The sequence below is a fragment of the Heterocephalus glaber genome, unplaced genomic scaffold (assembly GCF_053883595.1).
Source record: "Heterocephalus glaber isolate CG9 unplaced genomic scaffold, H.glaber_assembly_v1.0 deba00001481, whole genome shotgun sequence".
In the NCBI taxonomy this organism is placed as follows: Eukaryota; Metazoa; Chordata; class Mammalia; order Rodentia; family Bathyergidae; genus Heterocephalus; species Heterocephalus glaber.
In genome coordinates, this window is record NW_028258317.1 from 15,970,648 (window position 1) to 15,983,707 (window position 13,060).

The 13,060-nt window shown below is 39.0% G+C and overlaps 1 protein-coding gene across 1 annotated transcript in view; it reads left to right on the forward strand.

Annotated features, from left to right (window-relative positions):
• Nucleotides 1–3: 3 nt before the first annotated feature.
• The window catches only part of LOC101698739 (nucleolar protein 8), a 25,353-nt gene continuing 12,296 nt past the window's right edge, over nt 4–13,060 (forward strand). Inside the window, 12 exon segments of the mRNA XM_013067583.3 lie at nt 4–272; nt 1,238–1,403; nt 2,131–2,190; nt 3,736–3,814; nt 6,378–6,513; nt 7,873–7,941; nt 9,096–9,577; nt 9,579–9,703; nt 9,706–9,855; nt 9,858–10,200; nt 10,202–10,892; nt 12,516–12,626. Coding sequence (XP_012923037.3) covers nt 1,265–1,403; nt 2,131–2,190; nt 3,736–3,814; nt 6,378–6,513; nt 7,873–7,941; nt 9,096–9,577; nt 9,579–9,703; nt 9,706–9,855; nt 9,858–10,200; nt 10,202–10,892; nt 12,516–12,626 — 2,385 coding nt within the window. The 5' untranslated portion in view covers nt 4–272; nt 1,238–1,264.

A 13,060-nucleotide genomic window follows, 5' to 3' on the forward strand; every position in this document is an offset into this window, starting at 1 on the left:
ACATCAGCCTACCCGGTGCAGGAGACCAAGGACACGTAACGGCAGGTTTCTTCGGTAGAAACTAGGAAATTTGGCTTGGGCTCTTTTGCACAGGTCGAGGGGAAGTTGGTGCAGACTTACGAGAAACGAAATAAACTTTTGGGTACTAAGTATGGAAACGGAACCTTGAGAGGCTGGGTTGCAAGTGGAGTAGGAAGGAAAAGAGAAGGCACCTGCTGAAACATGTGACCAGAAGACATCGGCCTGAGCATCGCAGGCTCGGAGACGGCGTGGTGAGCACTGGTTTCGGGCATGGGGATGAGGCTGTTCGACTTGGCCTCCTTCTTTTCTTTGGGAAGATAGGGGTGCGTAGGTTGAAGACTATAGCTACCAGGAAAAAGTACACTTTAGCTCTCATCCACACCACGCGAAGTGCATTGGGCTTCTGATCTTGTTTTGTGATTTCACTTGTAAACTCGGTCAACTATTGGGGAAGGGCGGGCTGAAGGCCGGCAGGATGTTAAAGGAGATGAGACATCTAAAGGGTGTCAGACCTTAGTACCTCTGGAAAACGTTTCCTGAGTGCCTTCTAATCCAACAACCTTAATATACTGCTAACAATTCCAGGATCTGAAATTAGACCCGGATTATCTATAGTATCTATCATATCAGTTGCCCTTTTTGTGCCTGAACAGCACTTTGCAGTTTTATTACCCCATGATATTGTAATTGCAGCGTTTACTACTTATATGATGGTGGAGTTCCTAGAGAGGTGTTTTTCTCCTTTAGCATTAAGTGAAAAAAAAAAATGTGTGAGCAAATAAACAAATAGCCAGGCCTGGTAGCACATGCCTGTAATCCCAGCTAGTTGGAAGGCTGAGACACTAGCCAAACCCCAGCTCAAAATAAGGGCTGTGATGTAGCTTAGTGCTAGACTTCTTGGTTAGCACACAAGAGGCCCTGGGTTCAATCGTCACTACCAAATAAAACAGGTAGTGTATAATAATTGTGTTCACTTAGAAAACATGTGTCTGTACCTGTATCTATGTGTATGTGCTGGTGTAGTTCCATAGTGCATTTAGAAACAATGTGAATATAGGGCTTGAGTAGTCTACAGGCATAGTATTGGAACCAATACAATAGGAAGTAAAATATAACACCAGGAGACCAATTTAGCATAGAGGGCTCAGGGTGTTCACATTTGAGAAGAACCATGAGAAAGAACTGTTTCATATACAAAAAATTATCTTCTCACTAGACTACACCAAGTATATAACCAGTTTTCATGAAAGCCAACAGAGAAACAAAGCGCCTTTTTGTGGGTGGCCTTAGCCAAGCTATTTCTAAGACAGACCTACAAAATCAGTTCAGCAGATTTGGAGAAGTTTCTGATGTGGAGATCATCACACGAAAAGATGACCAAGGTAAATTTATAATTTTTCACTGGGTTGTTAAATGGAAATATAATTCAGGTCAAATATTACAAAATAAAACAACCCCAGAGGTGAATGTTAACTCTGAACAATGAAAGTGATATGTGATATCTAGAAGCACTATGTATGTATGATATGGAATTTGATCAAAATTAATTTCTGAAATAGGAAAATATCTAAAGCATCTTATTTTAGAAACATCATAATGTTTACTTGACATCATCTTACTCATTTTCTTTTGGAAATTTTAATAATCATGCTTAGAAAAATGCAGTCTTAGCTGGGTGTGGTAACGTACACCTGTAATTCCAATATAGACAGTCAGGCATGAGTGGTGGGAGGTGGTCTCTAGAACTGTTGATCCAGTACAGACAGTTCTTTCTGCATGTGGTCTAAGACTGTTGTGGATTCGCCAGCACTCTGGGTGGCTGAGGCAGGAGGGTCACAGGTTCAAGCCCAGCCCGGACATCTTAACAACTTAGCTAGACCCTGTCTCAAAACAAAGGGGATACTGAGGATATAGCTCAGTGGGAACATCTTGGGTTCTGGCCCCAGTACCCGCAAAAAAGAGAGAATGAAAAATACAATCTTTGTATCTAACGAAAAATAAATGATTGTTCTTTGAAAGAATAAGTTTCTAAGAACATCTTTTAAATTTATAAAATTATTTTTTATTGTTCTCTAAGTAAGACTTTAAAAATTTTTTTTTCTTTTTTAGGAAATGCACAGAAAGTCTTTGCATATGTTAACATCAGAGTAGAAGCAGACCTGAAAAAATGTAAGATCATCATATATTTTCTGTGCTATTTGTCATTTGGCATCACTGTGTAACTTAGGATAACTTTGGTTCTAAATCTAAATCTCACCAGCCTCTTCTAAGTTATGAACAGGTAAGAGAATTGTGGTATCCTGCATCTTGCCAGGTTTAGGTCAGTTCCATTTGTGCCTGCAAACTATGTACCATATTGCTAATGGGGTCACTTAAAACCTGGTTTTCTCAAATAATTTGGACAGGGGTCAAGGTTTCATAGAAACTCCCTGTTACACTTATCCTACTGAATGTTTGGCCACACTCCTCAGTCTGTTCATTTCTTGGGCATCTAGTTGTTGTTGATAAATACTATTGAGGCAGTAGAGTATTCCCTCATAAGCCCATCTCTGAAACTGTGATATCTCTTATTATAAGCTTAATAAAGCTGAGGGGGAATGGTGGCCTTTGGTGAAGAAGAAAGGGGACATAATCCACAGTGCTGCTGATGCAATAATGTATTCTAGTTACTTTGAGGTCAGAAAGTCAGAAAAGGCTGGGCATAGTGGCACATACCTGTGATATTAGTACTTTACGGAAACTGAGTTGCCAACTCAGCAACACCCTGTCTCAAAGGAAAAAATTTTTTGAAAAGAGCTGAGGATACAGCTCACTGGTTTGATCTACAAGTACTGAAAAAAAAAAAAGTCAAGAGATTGCTAGACATGTAGAGCCTAGATGCAGAAGGCTACAGGTTCAATCCCTAGCACCACAAAAAAAAAAAAAAAGTCAAAAGAATTTAAAAGGAACATGCTTTTTGATAGAGGAAGAAGGCCATCAGTCTCCAGTCACTTCATTTGCAGAGATTACTGTGTTGTTCAGTGAGGAAACATGAAATTGTGGTTAAGAACATGTGAGCTTTGCTGTGATACCTGCTACCTGTCGCAGGTTAACAGTCTAAGCCCCGATTTGCTTATCTGGTAAATGAAATAATAGTGCCTCATAATATTACTGTGATGATTAAGTGAAATAATACATTGTACTCAGTATAGTACTTACCACATAGAAAATTATGTTAGTGATTAATTACTGTTAAGGAAATTGATAGAAAACATTTAGAAAAATCAACTAGGGCATAATAATTCAAACATAGTTTGATCATTTGCAATTAATTTGTTTACAGGTTATACAGAGGTAATTGGTATGAGTTGATAAAAGTAAAGTACTACAGGATTTCAAAATTTCTTCAGATTTGCCCTGAAAAGATTACATTGTGTTTCATAGTTACAGTATGGGAAATGACAAGGAAATAAACTAAATAAATGTCAGTTATTCACCAAAAGTTCCTGAGATTAATTAATAAATAAACTGCAAATAAGTTTTGCAGATATGAGATAGGGAACATAAGAAATCTTCAGGTAAATGGTCAAGGTAAGATGGGAGCCTGAGCTACATCTCTCTCTAGGTTACATTTTTTTTCTACTTTCTTTGTGATAAACAAAACTACTTTCCTTGATATTAATTATAAAAAGCATGCACTGAAGTATATTTTTGTATTTCCATATGCTTTTTTAGGTATGTCCATTTTAAACAAAACAAAATGGAAAGGTGGTACCCTACAAATTCAGCTAGCAAAAGAAAGCTTTTTACACAGGTAAGATTGCTCCTCATGGATTTAAACCCCATTTCTTTATAACAGTTTTTATATATTCACTTACTTTCTTTGAAATTATCAAGTAATATGCAGTACTGTTAGCAAATGCATACAAGTAGAACTGAAGTCTCTCTCAAACCTGATCCTCTTTGTCCCAGACCGCACCAAAAGAGAATTCATTGCATATACCTCTGTATATATTAAACTATTTTAAAAAGAATATTTTCTTTATTAAAACAAGTTTTTTTCTGGCATACGTAACCTTTCCCCTTCTTTGTAATGACTGTTAGTACAATTTCAGAGAGTAGTTGTAGCACAGAGTATTTTGTCCCTTCCACTGATGACATTTAGACTGTTTCCACCTTTATATGATTGTAGATGATCCTATATACGCTCAAGTGTTTTTCTGGGATTTACATCAGAAAGTGGAGTTACATGGACTGGGAATGTAGCTCAGTGGTAGAGTGCTTGACTGGCATGTGTAAGTCCTTAGATTCAATCCTTAGTACCACCAACAACAAAAAAAACCCAAACAAAAAGTGGTGCTGCTGAATCTTAGGGTTATGTACACATAAAATTTTAATACACTATTAAATTACTTATGTCGATTTAGATTCATGCTGTATCATACAAAGATATAAAGATAGTAACAGATACTTAGAGAAATAAAAGTAATTATACAAGTAATTTAAGAATAAGACAGTGTAACAACCTTTAGAACTTTAAAAAACCCTGGAGGTAAATTTTCAGAAGAAAAGATTAGTCTGGGAACTTTCGAATTAGGAAACATTTTAAGAATATGAATGGAGTAACCAGAAAAGTTGACAAGATTGTTTTAGACCAAGGAAAGATACAGTCTAAGTGGCAAGCAGCTCACTGGCACATGATTCAGGTGACTGGTCTCACGGAAAAGGTAAGGATTTGATTTTGTTTTTCAGCTGGCGGCCTCTGGCTGTGAACATGCACTTTCCATTCAGCAGCATTTGAATGTGACCATGGGCAGGCCCTGGTACCTTGTGCCCAATAGGAAGAGCGCATGGTGCTGCTGTCTTGGAGTATGTGTGCAAATGTGCTGGAGGATCATGGCTAGGAAGGGAAAATTGGAGACAGAGCAGAGGCAAAGAGACCAGTGTGGATTGATCAGAGCAGTTGTGCAGCCCTGAATGAGTTGGGGGTAACTTGAATTGGAAGGTTGAAATGGCATTCTCTGCATTAGGAGGGCAGAAACTATCAAAACAATTCAGGCTCTATAAAGACATGTCTTCCTCATAGGCAGGAGTAAAGGGAGGGAAGATCTATAAAATGCCACAAGTTCTTAAATTGATAAAGGAAAATTGAGGGAGTTTGTGATTGGTGGTCTTGGTTTGCCATCAAGGGAACCAAGACATCTGCTGAAGCAGAGCAAAGATGTCAGAGTGGACATCAGGGCCGGGGAAGCCAATTGGAGAGGGCAAGTCAGGAGGAGAGAAGCCTGCATGCTCAGCCCTCAACTGCTCAGTCGGCTGCAGCAGGAGGCTGATACATAAACTAGACTTCCACGGTGCATGTTTTACAGGGATCCCTATATCCCTACCAGGCGGTATAGATGTGCAAGTACGGGTAGGTCCCAAGTGTGCCTTGGTAATAAGTGAATAGCTGGTGTTTTTTATGTAATATCCTCCATGCTGTTTTTGGAATTCATAGTTGCTCTAAATTTCCTTGTTTCTTTTCTCTCACACTTTTTCTCATTGATAACTATTTTTTCGTTGTCAAAAGTTAGGGATGTTTTCAAAGAATGTATAATGATTAGTTTTAAAAAGGTTACCCAGGGACCTGGGATTTAGGTCGGTTCCACTGCCTGCCTTCCAGGTGCAAGGTCCCAAGTTTGATCCTTGGTTCAAAAAACAAAAAAAAAGATTACCCAACTATACCTACAGGATTGTCTAGATTACATTTATATTTATTTATTTATTCATTTATTTTTTGTGGTACCAAGGATCGAACTCAGGACCTTGCACTTGCAAGGCAGGCGTGGCACCACTGAGCTAAATCCCTGGCCCCTAGATTACATTTTTTTTGGGGGGGGGTACCAGGGATCGAGCTTGGGACCTTGCACTTGCGAGGCAAGCGCTGGAACCACTGAGCTAAATCCTCGGCCCTAGATTACATTTTTAAATGTATATATCTATGGATAGAACAAAGCTGAGGTAACTAGACAAAAATTTAACAATAGGATATGAGATAAGGAACCATACTTTGTTTTCTCATGTTCCCATGTTTTCCATTTATTCTACAATGAAAATGTATGCTCAGAAAATAATATAGGCCATTATGCTATTCAAAAACTATTCTACTTTTCTTTTAGTTTTTAATACTATAAAGCTTTTTACAGTGTTTAGGATCAACTGAAGGGAAATAACCATTTTCCATGGTTGGTCATTTTAACCCTTATGTATATTTTTTGTTTTGTTTTGTTTTTTTGGTACTGGGGATTGAACTCGGGTCCTCATGCTTGCACAGCAGGTGGCGAAACCACTGAGCTAAATCCCCGGCCCCCCTTATGTATATTTACCCTTTGATTCAGATTGGCCCAAGAGAGAGAAGAAGCAAAAGCAGAGAAAGAAAAATCAACAAGAGGCAAGACCAACTTGTCAGAAAAGATGGGAGGAGTGGATTTCCATATGAAAGCGTTGCCAGGGACAGAAGTACCAGGGCACAAGGTGAGTCTCCTCTGGTACCCTGAGCCAACCTAGGAACTGACACCTGAGACCACATGATTGTGGGTGTCTTGTCTAAAGCTAGTTGCTTTTTTTTTTTTTGGTACTGGGGATCAAACTCAGGACCTTGCGCTTGCATGGTGCCACTGAGCTAAATCCCCAACTGTAAAGCTAGTTGCTTTTTCCCCCTGCTTGCTTTGAAGTAGTTAACATAGATACTGCTTTATGGTTCTGAAAGTGTATTTGTAACTTAGATAAGCATAGTTCTTTGCCATTTTAAAGAAAGAAAATCAAAGCCCAGGCAGATGCAGTCTACCAAGAGATACAGATGTAAGAAGTACAGGTAGGTCCCACGTTTGCCTTTGCCTTTGTAATAGGTGGATAGCTGGTGTTTGTTTTTTTTTTTAATTGCCATATAAAAATTTATTATACCATATTTTGGGGGAATAATGACAAAGAAGTTAGTACTTGTTTAGCGCAGACACAATTTTTTAAAAATATTTTTGGTCACGGCTGGGGATTTAGCTCAGTGGTGCTGCCTCCTGCCTCCAAGTGCAAGGTCCTGAGTTTGATCCCTGGTACCAAAATATATATATATATTTTTGATCCACAGTTGGTTGAATCCATCGATGTGGAATTCATGGATATAGATAGATGGCTGACTGTACAGTGGATGCTCTGGTATACTACTCAGGTCCATCTCCCCATCCTTCCAGGCCTTGAAGCACTGATTACCTCAGCCTCTGAGAGTGCTACTAGCCCTCTCTGGGAACTGCCCTTGGCTGAGAAAAGCTTGTTTTCTAAAGGTCACACTTTTTTGGGACCCACCTATATCCAATGGATGGTCTATTTGGGAATATAAATGCCTAGCCCATTCACCAGTTTGGGACAACTCTCAAGGGCCACTCCAGCTTCAAAACAACTCAGTGCAATTGACTGAGGCCTCCTGTGTGAGTTTCCTGTTCCTGGTTGTTTTAACAAATAACTGTTGAGATGGTGGCTTAAAACAACATCAGTTTTTAACCTTAATGTTCTTGAGGTAAGCAGTTTGAAATGGATCTCACTGGTCTAAAGTAAAGTGTCAGCAGAACCCCATTCTTTCTGGATGCTTGGTATTTTTTATGTAATATCCTCCATGCTATTTTTGGAATTCATAGTTGCTCTAAATTTCCTTCTCTTTTTTTTCCTCACACTTTTTCTCATTGATAACTATTTTCATTGTCACAAAGCTAAGCCCAACAGTAATAACAGCCCACTATGAGTTCAACTTTTTAAAAATTATATTTGTGTGTTATTAATTTGTTTATATTTAATAAATATACTGTATATTATAAATACATTCTTTTCTCTCTTTCTCTCTAGAATTGGGTTGTCAGTAAATTTGGAAGAGTCTTACCTGTTCTTCACCTTAAGAATCAACATAAACATAAAATATCCTTTGTGATTAGCCTCTCAGTACTTTTTACCAGTCTGATAAACACTTGCAAAATACATTTATAATTGCACTGCCTTGATCAATAAATTGTTGGATATTGATTTAAAAATTTGTATTTTCCCACTTTGTAGGCAAGGTAAGATCTTATTACCTACATATATAAAACAAAGAATTGTGAGAGAATGTCATGAGGTTTTACATAATTAAGAAATGAAGTAATGGAGCTGGGGCTTTAGCTCAGTGGCGCCGCGCCTGCCTCCCAAGTGCAAGGTACTGAGTTCAGTCCCCCGTACCAAAAAAAAAAGAAATATGAAGTAAGAAATACAAATGATGAATGCCAACAAAGCAGTTTTATTTATGGCTTCATTATACATCTTGTTGCATGTGAATTCACAACAATTGGTAATGGAGCTATAAAGGGTTGAAAGAACAAGGGCCCATTGTTAAAGAAGGCTTTAGAAGAACTGAAATGGTTTTCAAATTACTAGAAAAGTAGTAGGAAGTAGTTAAGTGTAGTGACACAGACTTGTAATCTCAGCACACCGTGGGAGGCCAAGACAAGAGGATCTCAAATTTGAGCCTAGACTGGGCAGCTTAGCGACTTAGCAAGACCTTCTCTCAAAGCAAAAAATTAAAAAGGGCCTGGGTTGTAGCCCAGTATGCAGGTTCTGGGTTCAATCCCCAGTACCACCCCCTCCCCTCAAAAAAGTGGTAGAAAGAAAGAGGAAAATGGAAAATATTACATAAAAATATGTAAGCCAGCAGAAGAATGGTGGACAGAGAAATAATGTTGAGAGAATGTTGAGACCAAGCAAATTCTGATCCCTGTTCAATGAGAACAGTTTGTCTGAGACCTTGAAGAGGTGATGTCATGGCCTTCTGTGTAGAGGGTATGTATACATTATCAGAGGGTTGGCTATAATACAGTCTTAAGTTCTTCCAAATGATGGTGGTAGTACTTGGTTTTAATTCTGGAAAAGTCATAGCTCAATTTCAACAACCCTAATGGGTTAATCTTGGTAGAAAATTGAGAGTAAGATGAAGTAAATAGCTTGCTTGAGATTAAACACTATTCTTTTTTGTTTCACCAGATTGATATGTTTCCCCTAACACTTAAGTGCCTTTGCTTTGTTCCTTGACTGTGGGTAACATCATGAAATATGATCCATCAAAATACTGCCACAACTTAAAGAAGATAGGGGAGGATTTCACAAATAGTATTCCTATAACTAGCCTCACTTGGGAATTGGAAGGAGGCAATGAGCCTATGAGTAAGAAACGGCAAAGAGAGTTCTCTGACTGTCATGATCCTCTCAAGAAGATCATGAAAGTACAAAAGAGCCAGGGTTCCACTGTGAGTCCAAGGACCAGTTGGGTAATGGAGAATAACATATTACCACAGCAACAAGCTGAACAAAAAGCACCTCCTGATTCCATTACTCTTTCTAAATCACACCTTGTACTTGATTCTGATGCTCAAAAACTTAAAAATATACTTTGTCAGACTTCTAACTTGGAAGCTGTCAGGAAGAGAAATAGCATGGATGATGATGATATTGATTCTGAAGATGAATTAAGAATGATACTTGCAAAAGAGGAAAATTTACAGAGAACCTCATGGTCCTCCATCAGTTACTGAAAATGATCCCTTTGAAGTTGTAAGGGATGATTTCAAATTGGATGTTCATAAACTTCATTCTTTATCACGTGTATGTATGAATAATGTCTCTTGCCATGTTAGTGACAATATGGGAAATGACTGTATGATTCAGGTGATACAGATGAACTCATTGCAATGAAAAAAAACATCAGTAAGGTAAAAAACAGTGCAGAATTTTCTCAAACAGAAAAACCTATAAGCAAGAAATCTTTCAAAAAGAAAGAGCTTTCCGGTCACTGTAATAAATACAAAAAAGAAAAAACAAAGAATCAGCCGTTAATCATGGAGTGAAGCCTTTGTCTGATTCTAGCAGCAGTGACAATGAGGAGTCTGAAAGAGATGAAGAATATAAAGCCATGATGAAAAACTGCCCCCGAATTAATCTCACTCTGGCTGATCTGGAACAGCTGGCTGGCAGTAATATGGGGGTTCCAGAAAATACTGAGAGCAGTGGCCCACAGAGTACCACAAGCTGCAAGTTTGATAGAGCTTCCAAGAGCCCCAAGGCTCCCCGTAGCATCTACACAGGCAAACAGTGCATTTGTCCTGAGGAGATTCTGGCTTCCCTTTTAAGGGAAGAAAACATGCACGGTAAACAAACCACAGGAAGGTAAGAAAAAGCCAAAATTTCAGGCATTCAAGGGAATAGGGTGTCTCTATGGAAAGGAATCGATGAAAAAGACCTTGAATATTGCCTCAAATAATATTAATGAAGAACAAAGTTCCTTGAAACATGGGGATTCCAATAGCATTTCCATAGAAAATAGGCTGCCACATGCTAATGGCTAGCCAAGCAAATTAACTTCATGCCAACATACAAAGAAGAAAAATGACCTAAATAACATTCAGCCTCAAAGACAGTTAACTTATGAGACCCAGGATCACAAGGTCGTCTCCCCAAGAAGTTCAGAAAAGGAAAGTAGAAATCTTATTTCTAGTCTGTTGCCATTAAAAGGTAAGAAATCCTTAAGTCTTAGTGCAAAGATTCACAAGATAGGGTTTGATAAAGATAATTGCCATGGTACCCAACAGAGAGAAGAGGCTTCAGAGGAAGAGGAGTCTGATTCCAGCAGCAACACATCTAATGTGAAACCACCAAAGTACTGTCCTGGGGAAGACACTCAGGAGGGCATGGCTGATTTCTTACTTTCTCTTAGTAATTCATTAAGTATGGATGCTAAGGCTAAGCCCGTTGAAGATAATCAGAAGCGTTTGGCAGCCTTGGAGGCAAGGCAGAAAGCAAAAGAGGCACAGAAGAAGCTGGTGCATAACGCACTGGCAAATTTAGTTAAGTATATTTTCAATGCATGGGTTTTATAAAAACTCTTCCCATGAAGGTGTGCCTCCTTAGAACTCATTGTCTTCTTAGAATTTGCCACTTTGCAGGTTATGTGTCCTTGAATTAGAAGCTGCTTTCACCCTAAATATTTAATGCATCCCAAAGGAAGTGAGATTAAACTCTAATATTTACAGAAAACATATGAAATTCATCTAAAATTTTATTTAAAATCTGGGATGTAGCTCAGGTACCTCATCTGTCTAGTGTGCATTCAGCTGTGGGTTTGGTGCCCAGTACACACACACTCAAAATATCCCCCAAAATTTCTTCAACATTTTATCTCTTTTTTTTCCTTTCAGTACCAGACATTGAACCCCAGAGCCTTACATAACATCCCTAGCCTTTTTTTTTTTTTTTTTTAATTTTGAGACGTAGTCTAACTAAGTTGCTCAGGCTAGCCTCAAGCTTATAGTTCTCCTGTGTTGGCCTGCAAGTAGTATCATGATTATTTTCATTTAGAAACTCTTAGCAGATATGATGATTACAAAGTGATTTGTATCTTGCCAAAGCTTGCTAATATTTACTATAATGAGCCCCTGTACTTTGCTCTAACAGTTAAGTCCACTTTCGTGTTTTGGGTGTTTTGGTATGGGGGATCAAATTCAGGACCTTGCACTTGCAAGCCAGCCACCGGAACCACTGAGCTAAATCCCCGGCCCTAGTTCACTTTTACATGCTAGATTGACAAGACAGAGATGATGATCCTGCCTTTCATACAGGTGTTGGTTCATAGTGTGGTGAGCAGACATTCATAGTTTAGTACAGTGGAACGCTAAGCTTGGTCGGGGTTGCCTGAGACATGGGAAAGGATAAGTAGGAATTAGTGGCAAATGAGCAGGAAGGATTAAGAAAGATGTTCCAAGAAAGGGGAGCAGTTTGTACAAAAGTGAACATTTTCAGTCAGTAAGATTGAGATTTGTAGAATGTGGGTTAACAAGAAATGAGACTACAGTGATAAATAGGGCTGAGGTGTGGAGAGCCTGTGGAGATTGGACTTCATTCTTAAGGTCATGAAAAAACAGTCAAAATTTTAAGCATTGAAGATTACCTATGTACATTTCAGAATGGGGGTTAGGAAACTACAGTTCTCAGGCCATCTGGCCCATGCCTTGTTTATGTACTGCCTTCAAGCTTAGAATAGTTTTTGAATACAGGACAGAGACTATAAGTGGCCTGTAGAGTCTAAAACACTTATTGTTTGGCCCTTTAAAGAAAAAGTTTGTCACCCTCTATTTGGGAAAGATCCTTCAGGTCATGATGAAAATGAATTGAATGGGTCAAATCTAGAGACCAACAGAGACTTCAGGAGGTAGAAGGCCAGAACCAAGGAAGCAGTGGTAGGAAGAGATTTAAAGATAGCAAAAAAGTTGGATTGAGAGGACTTGGTGATCATTGGATATGGAGAAAAAAAGAGTCCTAAGTTTTGGGTCTTAGACAAATAGCAGATGATAATGGCACTCACAACATAAGAATGGGAAGGAGCGATAGTAGGGGGAAGGAAATGATGGGTTGGACATGTTTCAGTATGAGGTTGAGTTATCTTAAAGTGGTGCTTCTAATGGCTTCCCTAGGATGGACCTCCACAGGACAAGCTGACACACATCATCTTTGGTTCTGACAGTGAAAGTGAAATGGAGGAGGCATCCACTCAGAAGCAAAACCTGCCAGGAGAACTTGTGAAAGTAAAATGTACCAGATGTCCCTGAGGACATTTGTCTACTTTGCAGATCCACATCTATTGTTCCATTTTAAGACCTCTGTAAAATAGCCAGTCCACACTGTGATGACAGGGTTCTAGAGATCTTAGCCCACATACTCCCATGTTTTCTACATCAAAGTCACATCAATATTAGTGAAAGATGGCAGGGACTAGTGTAATAACTGCCCCTGAAATTCAACTGGCATTGAGGACTCCATAAGAGCTAGTTAGTGAGCCCTGGGTCAAAAGTTCCCATCTAGCCAGGTGTGGTGCATGCCTATAATCCCAGTACGTGGGAGGCTGAGACAGTAGGATCACCTCAAGTTCAAGGCCACCCTGGGCTACTGGATGAGTTCAAGGCAAGCTTGAACTACTACATATGGAGACCCTGTCTTAAAAAAGAGTTTCCATCCACTC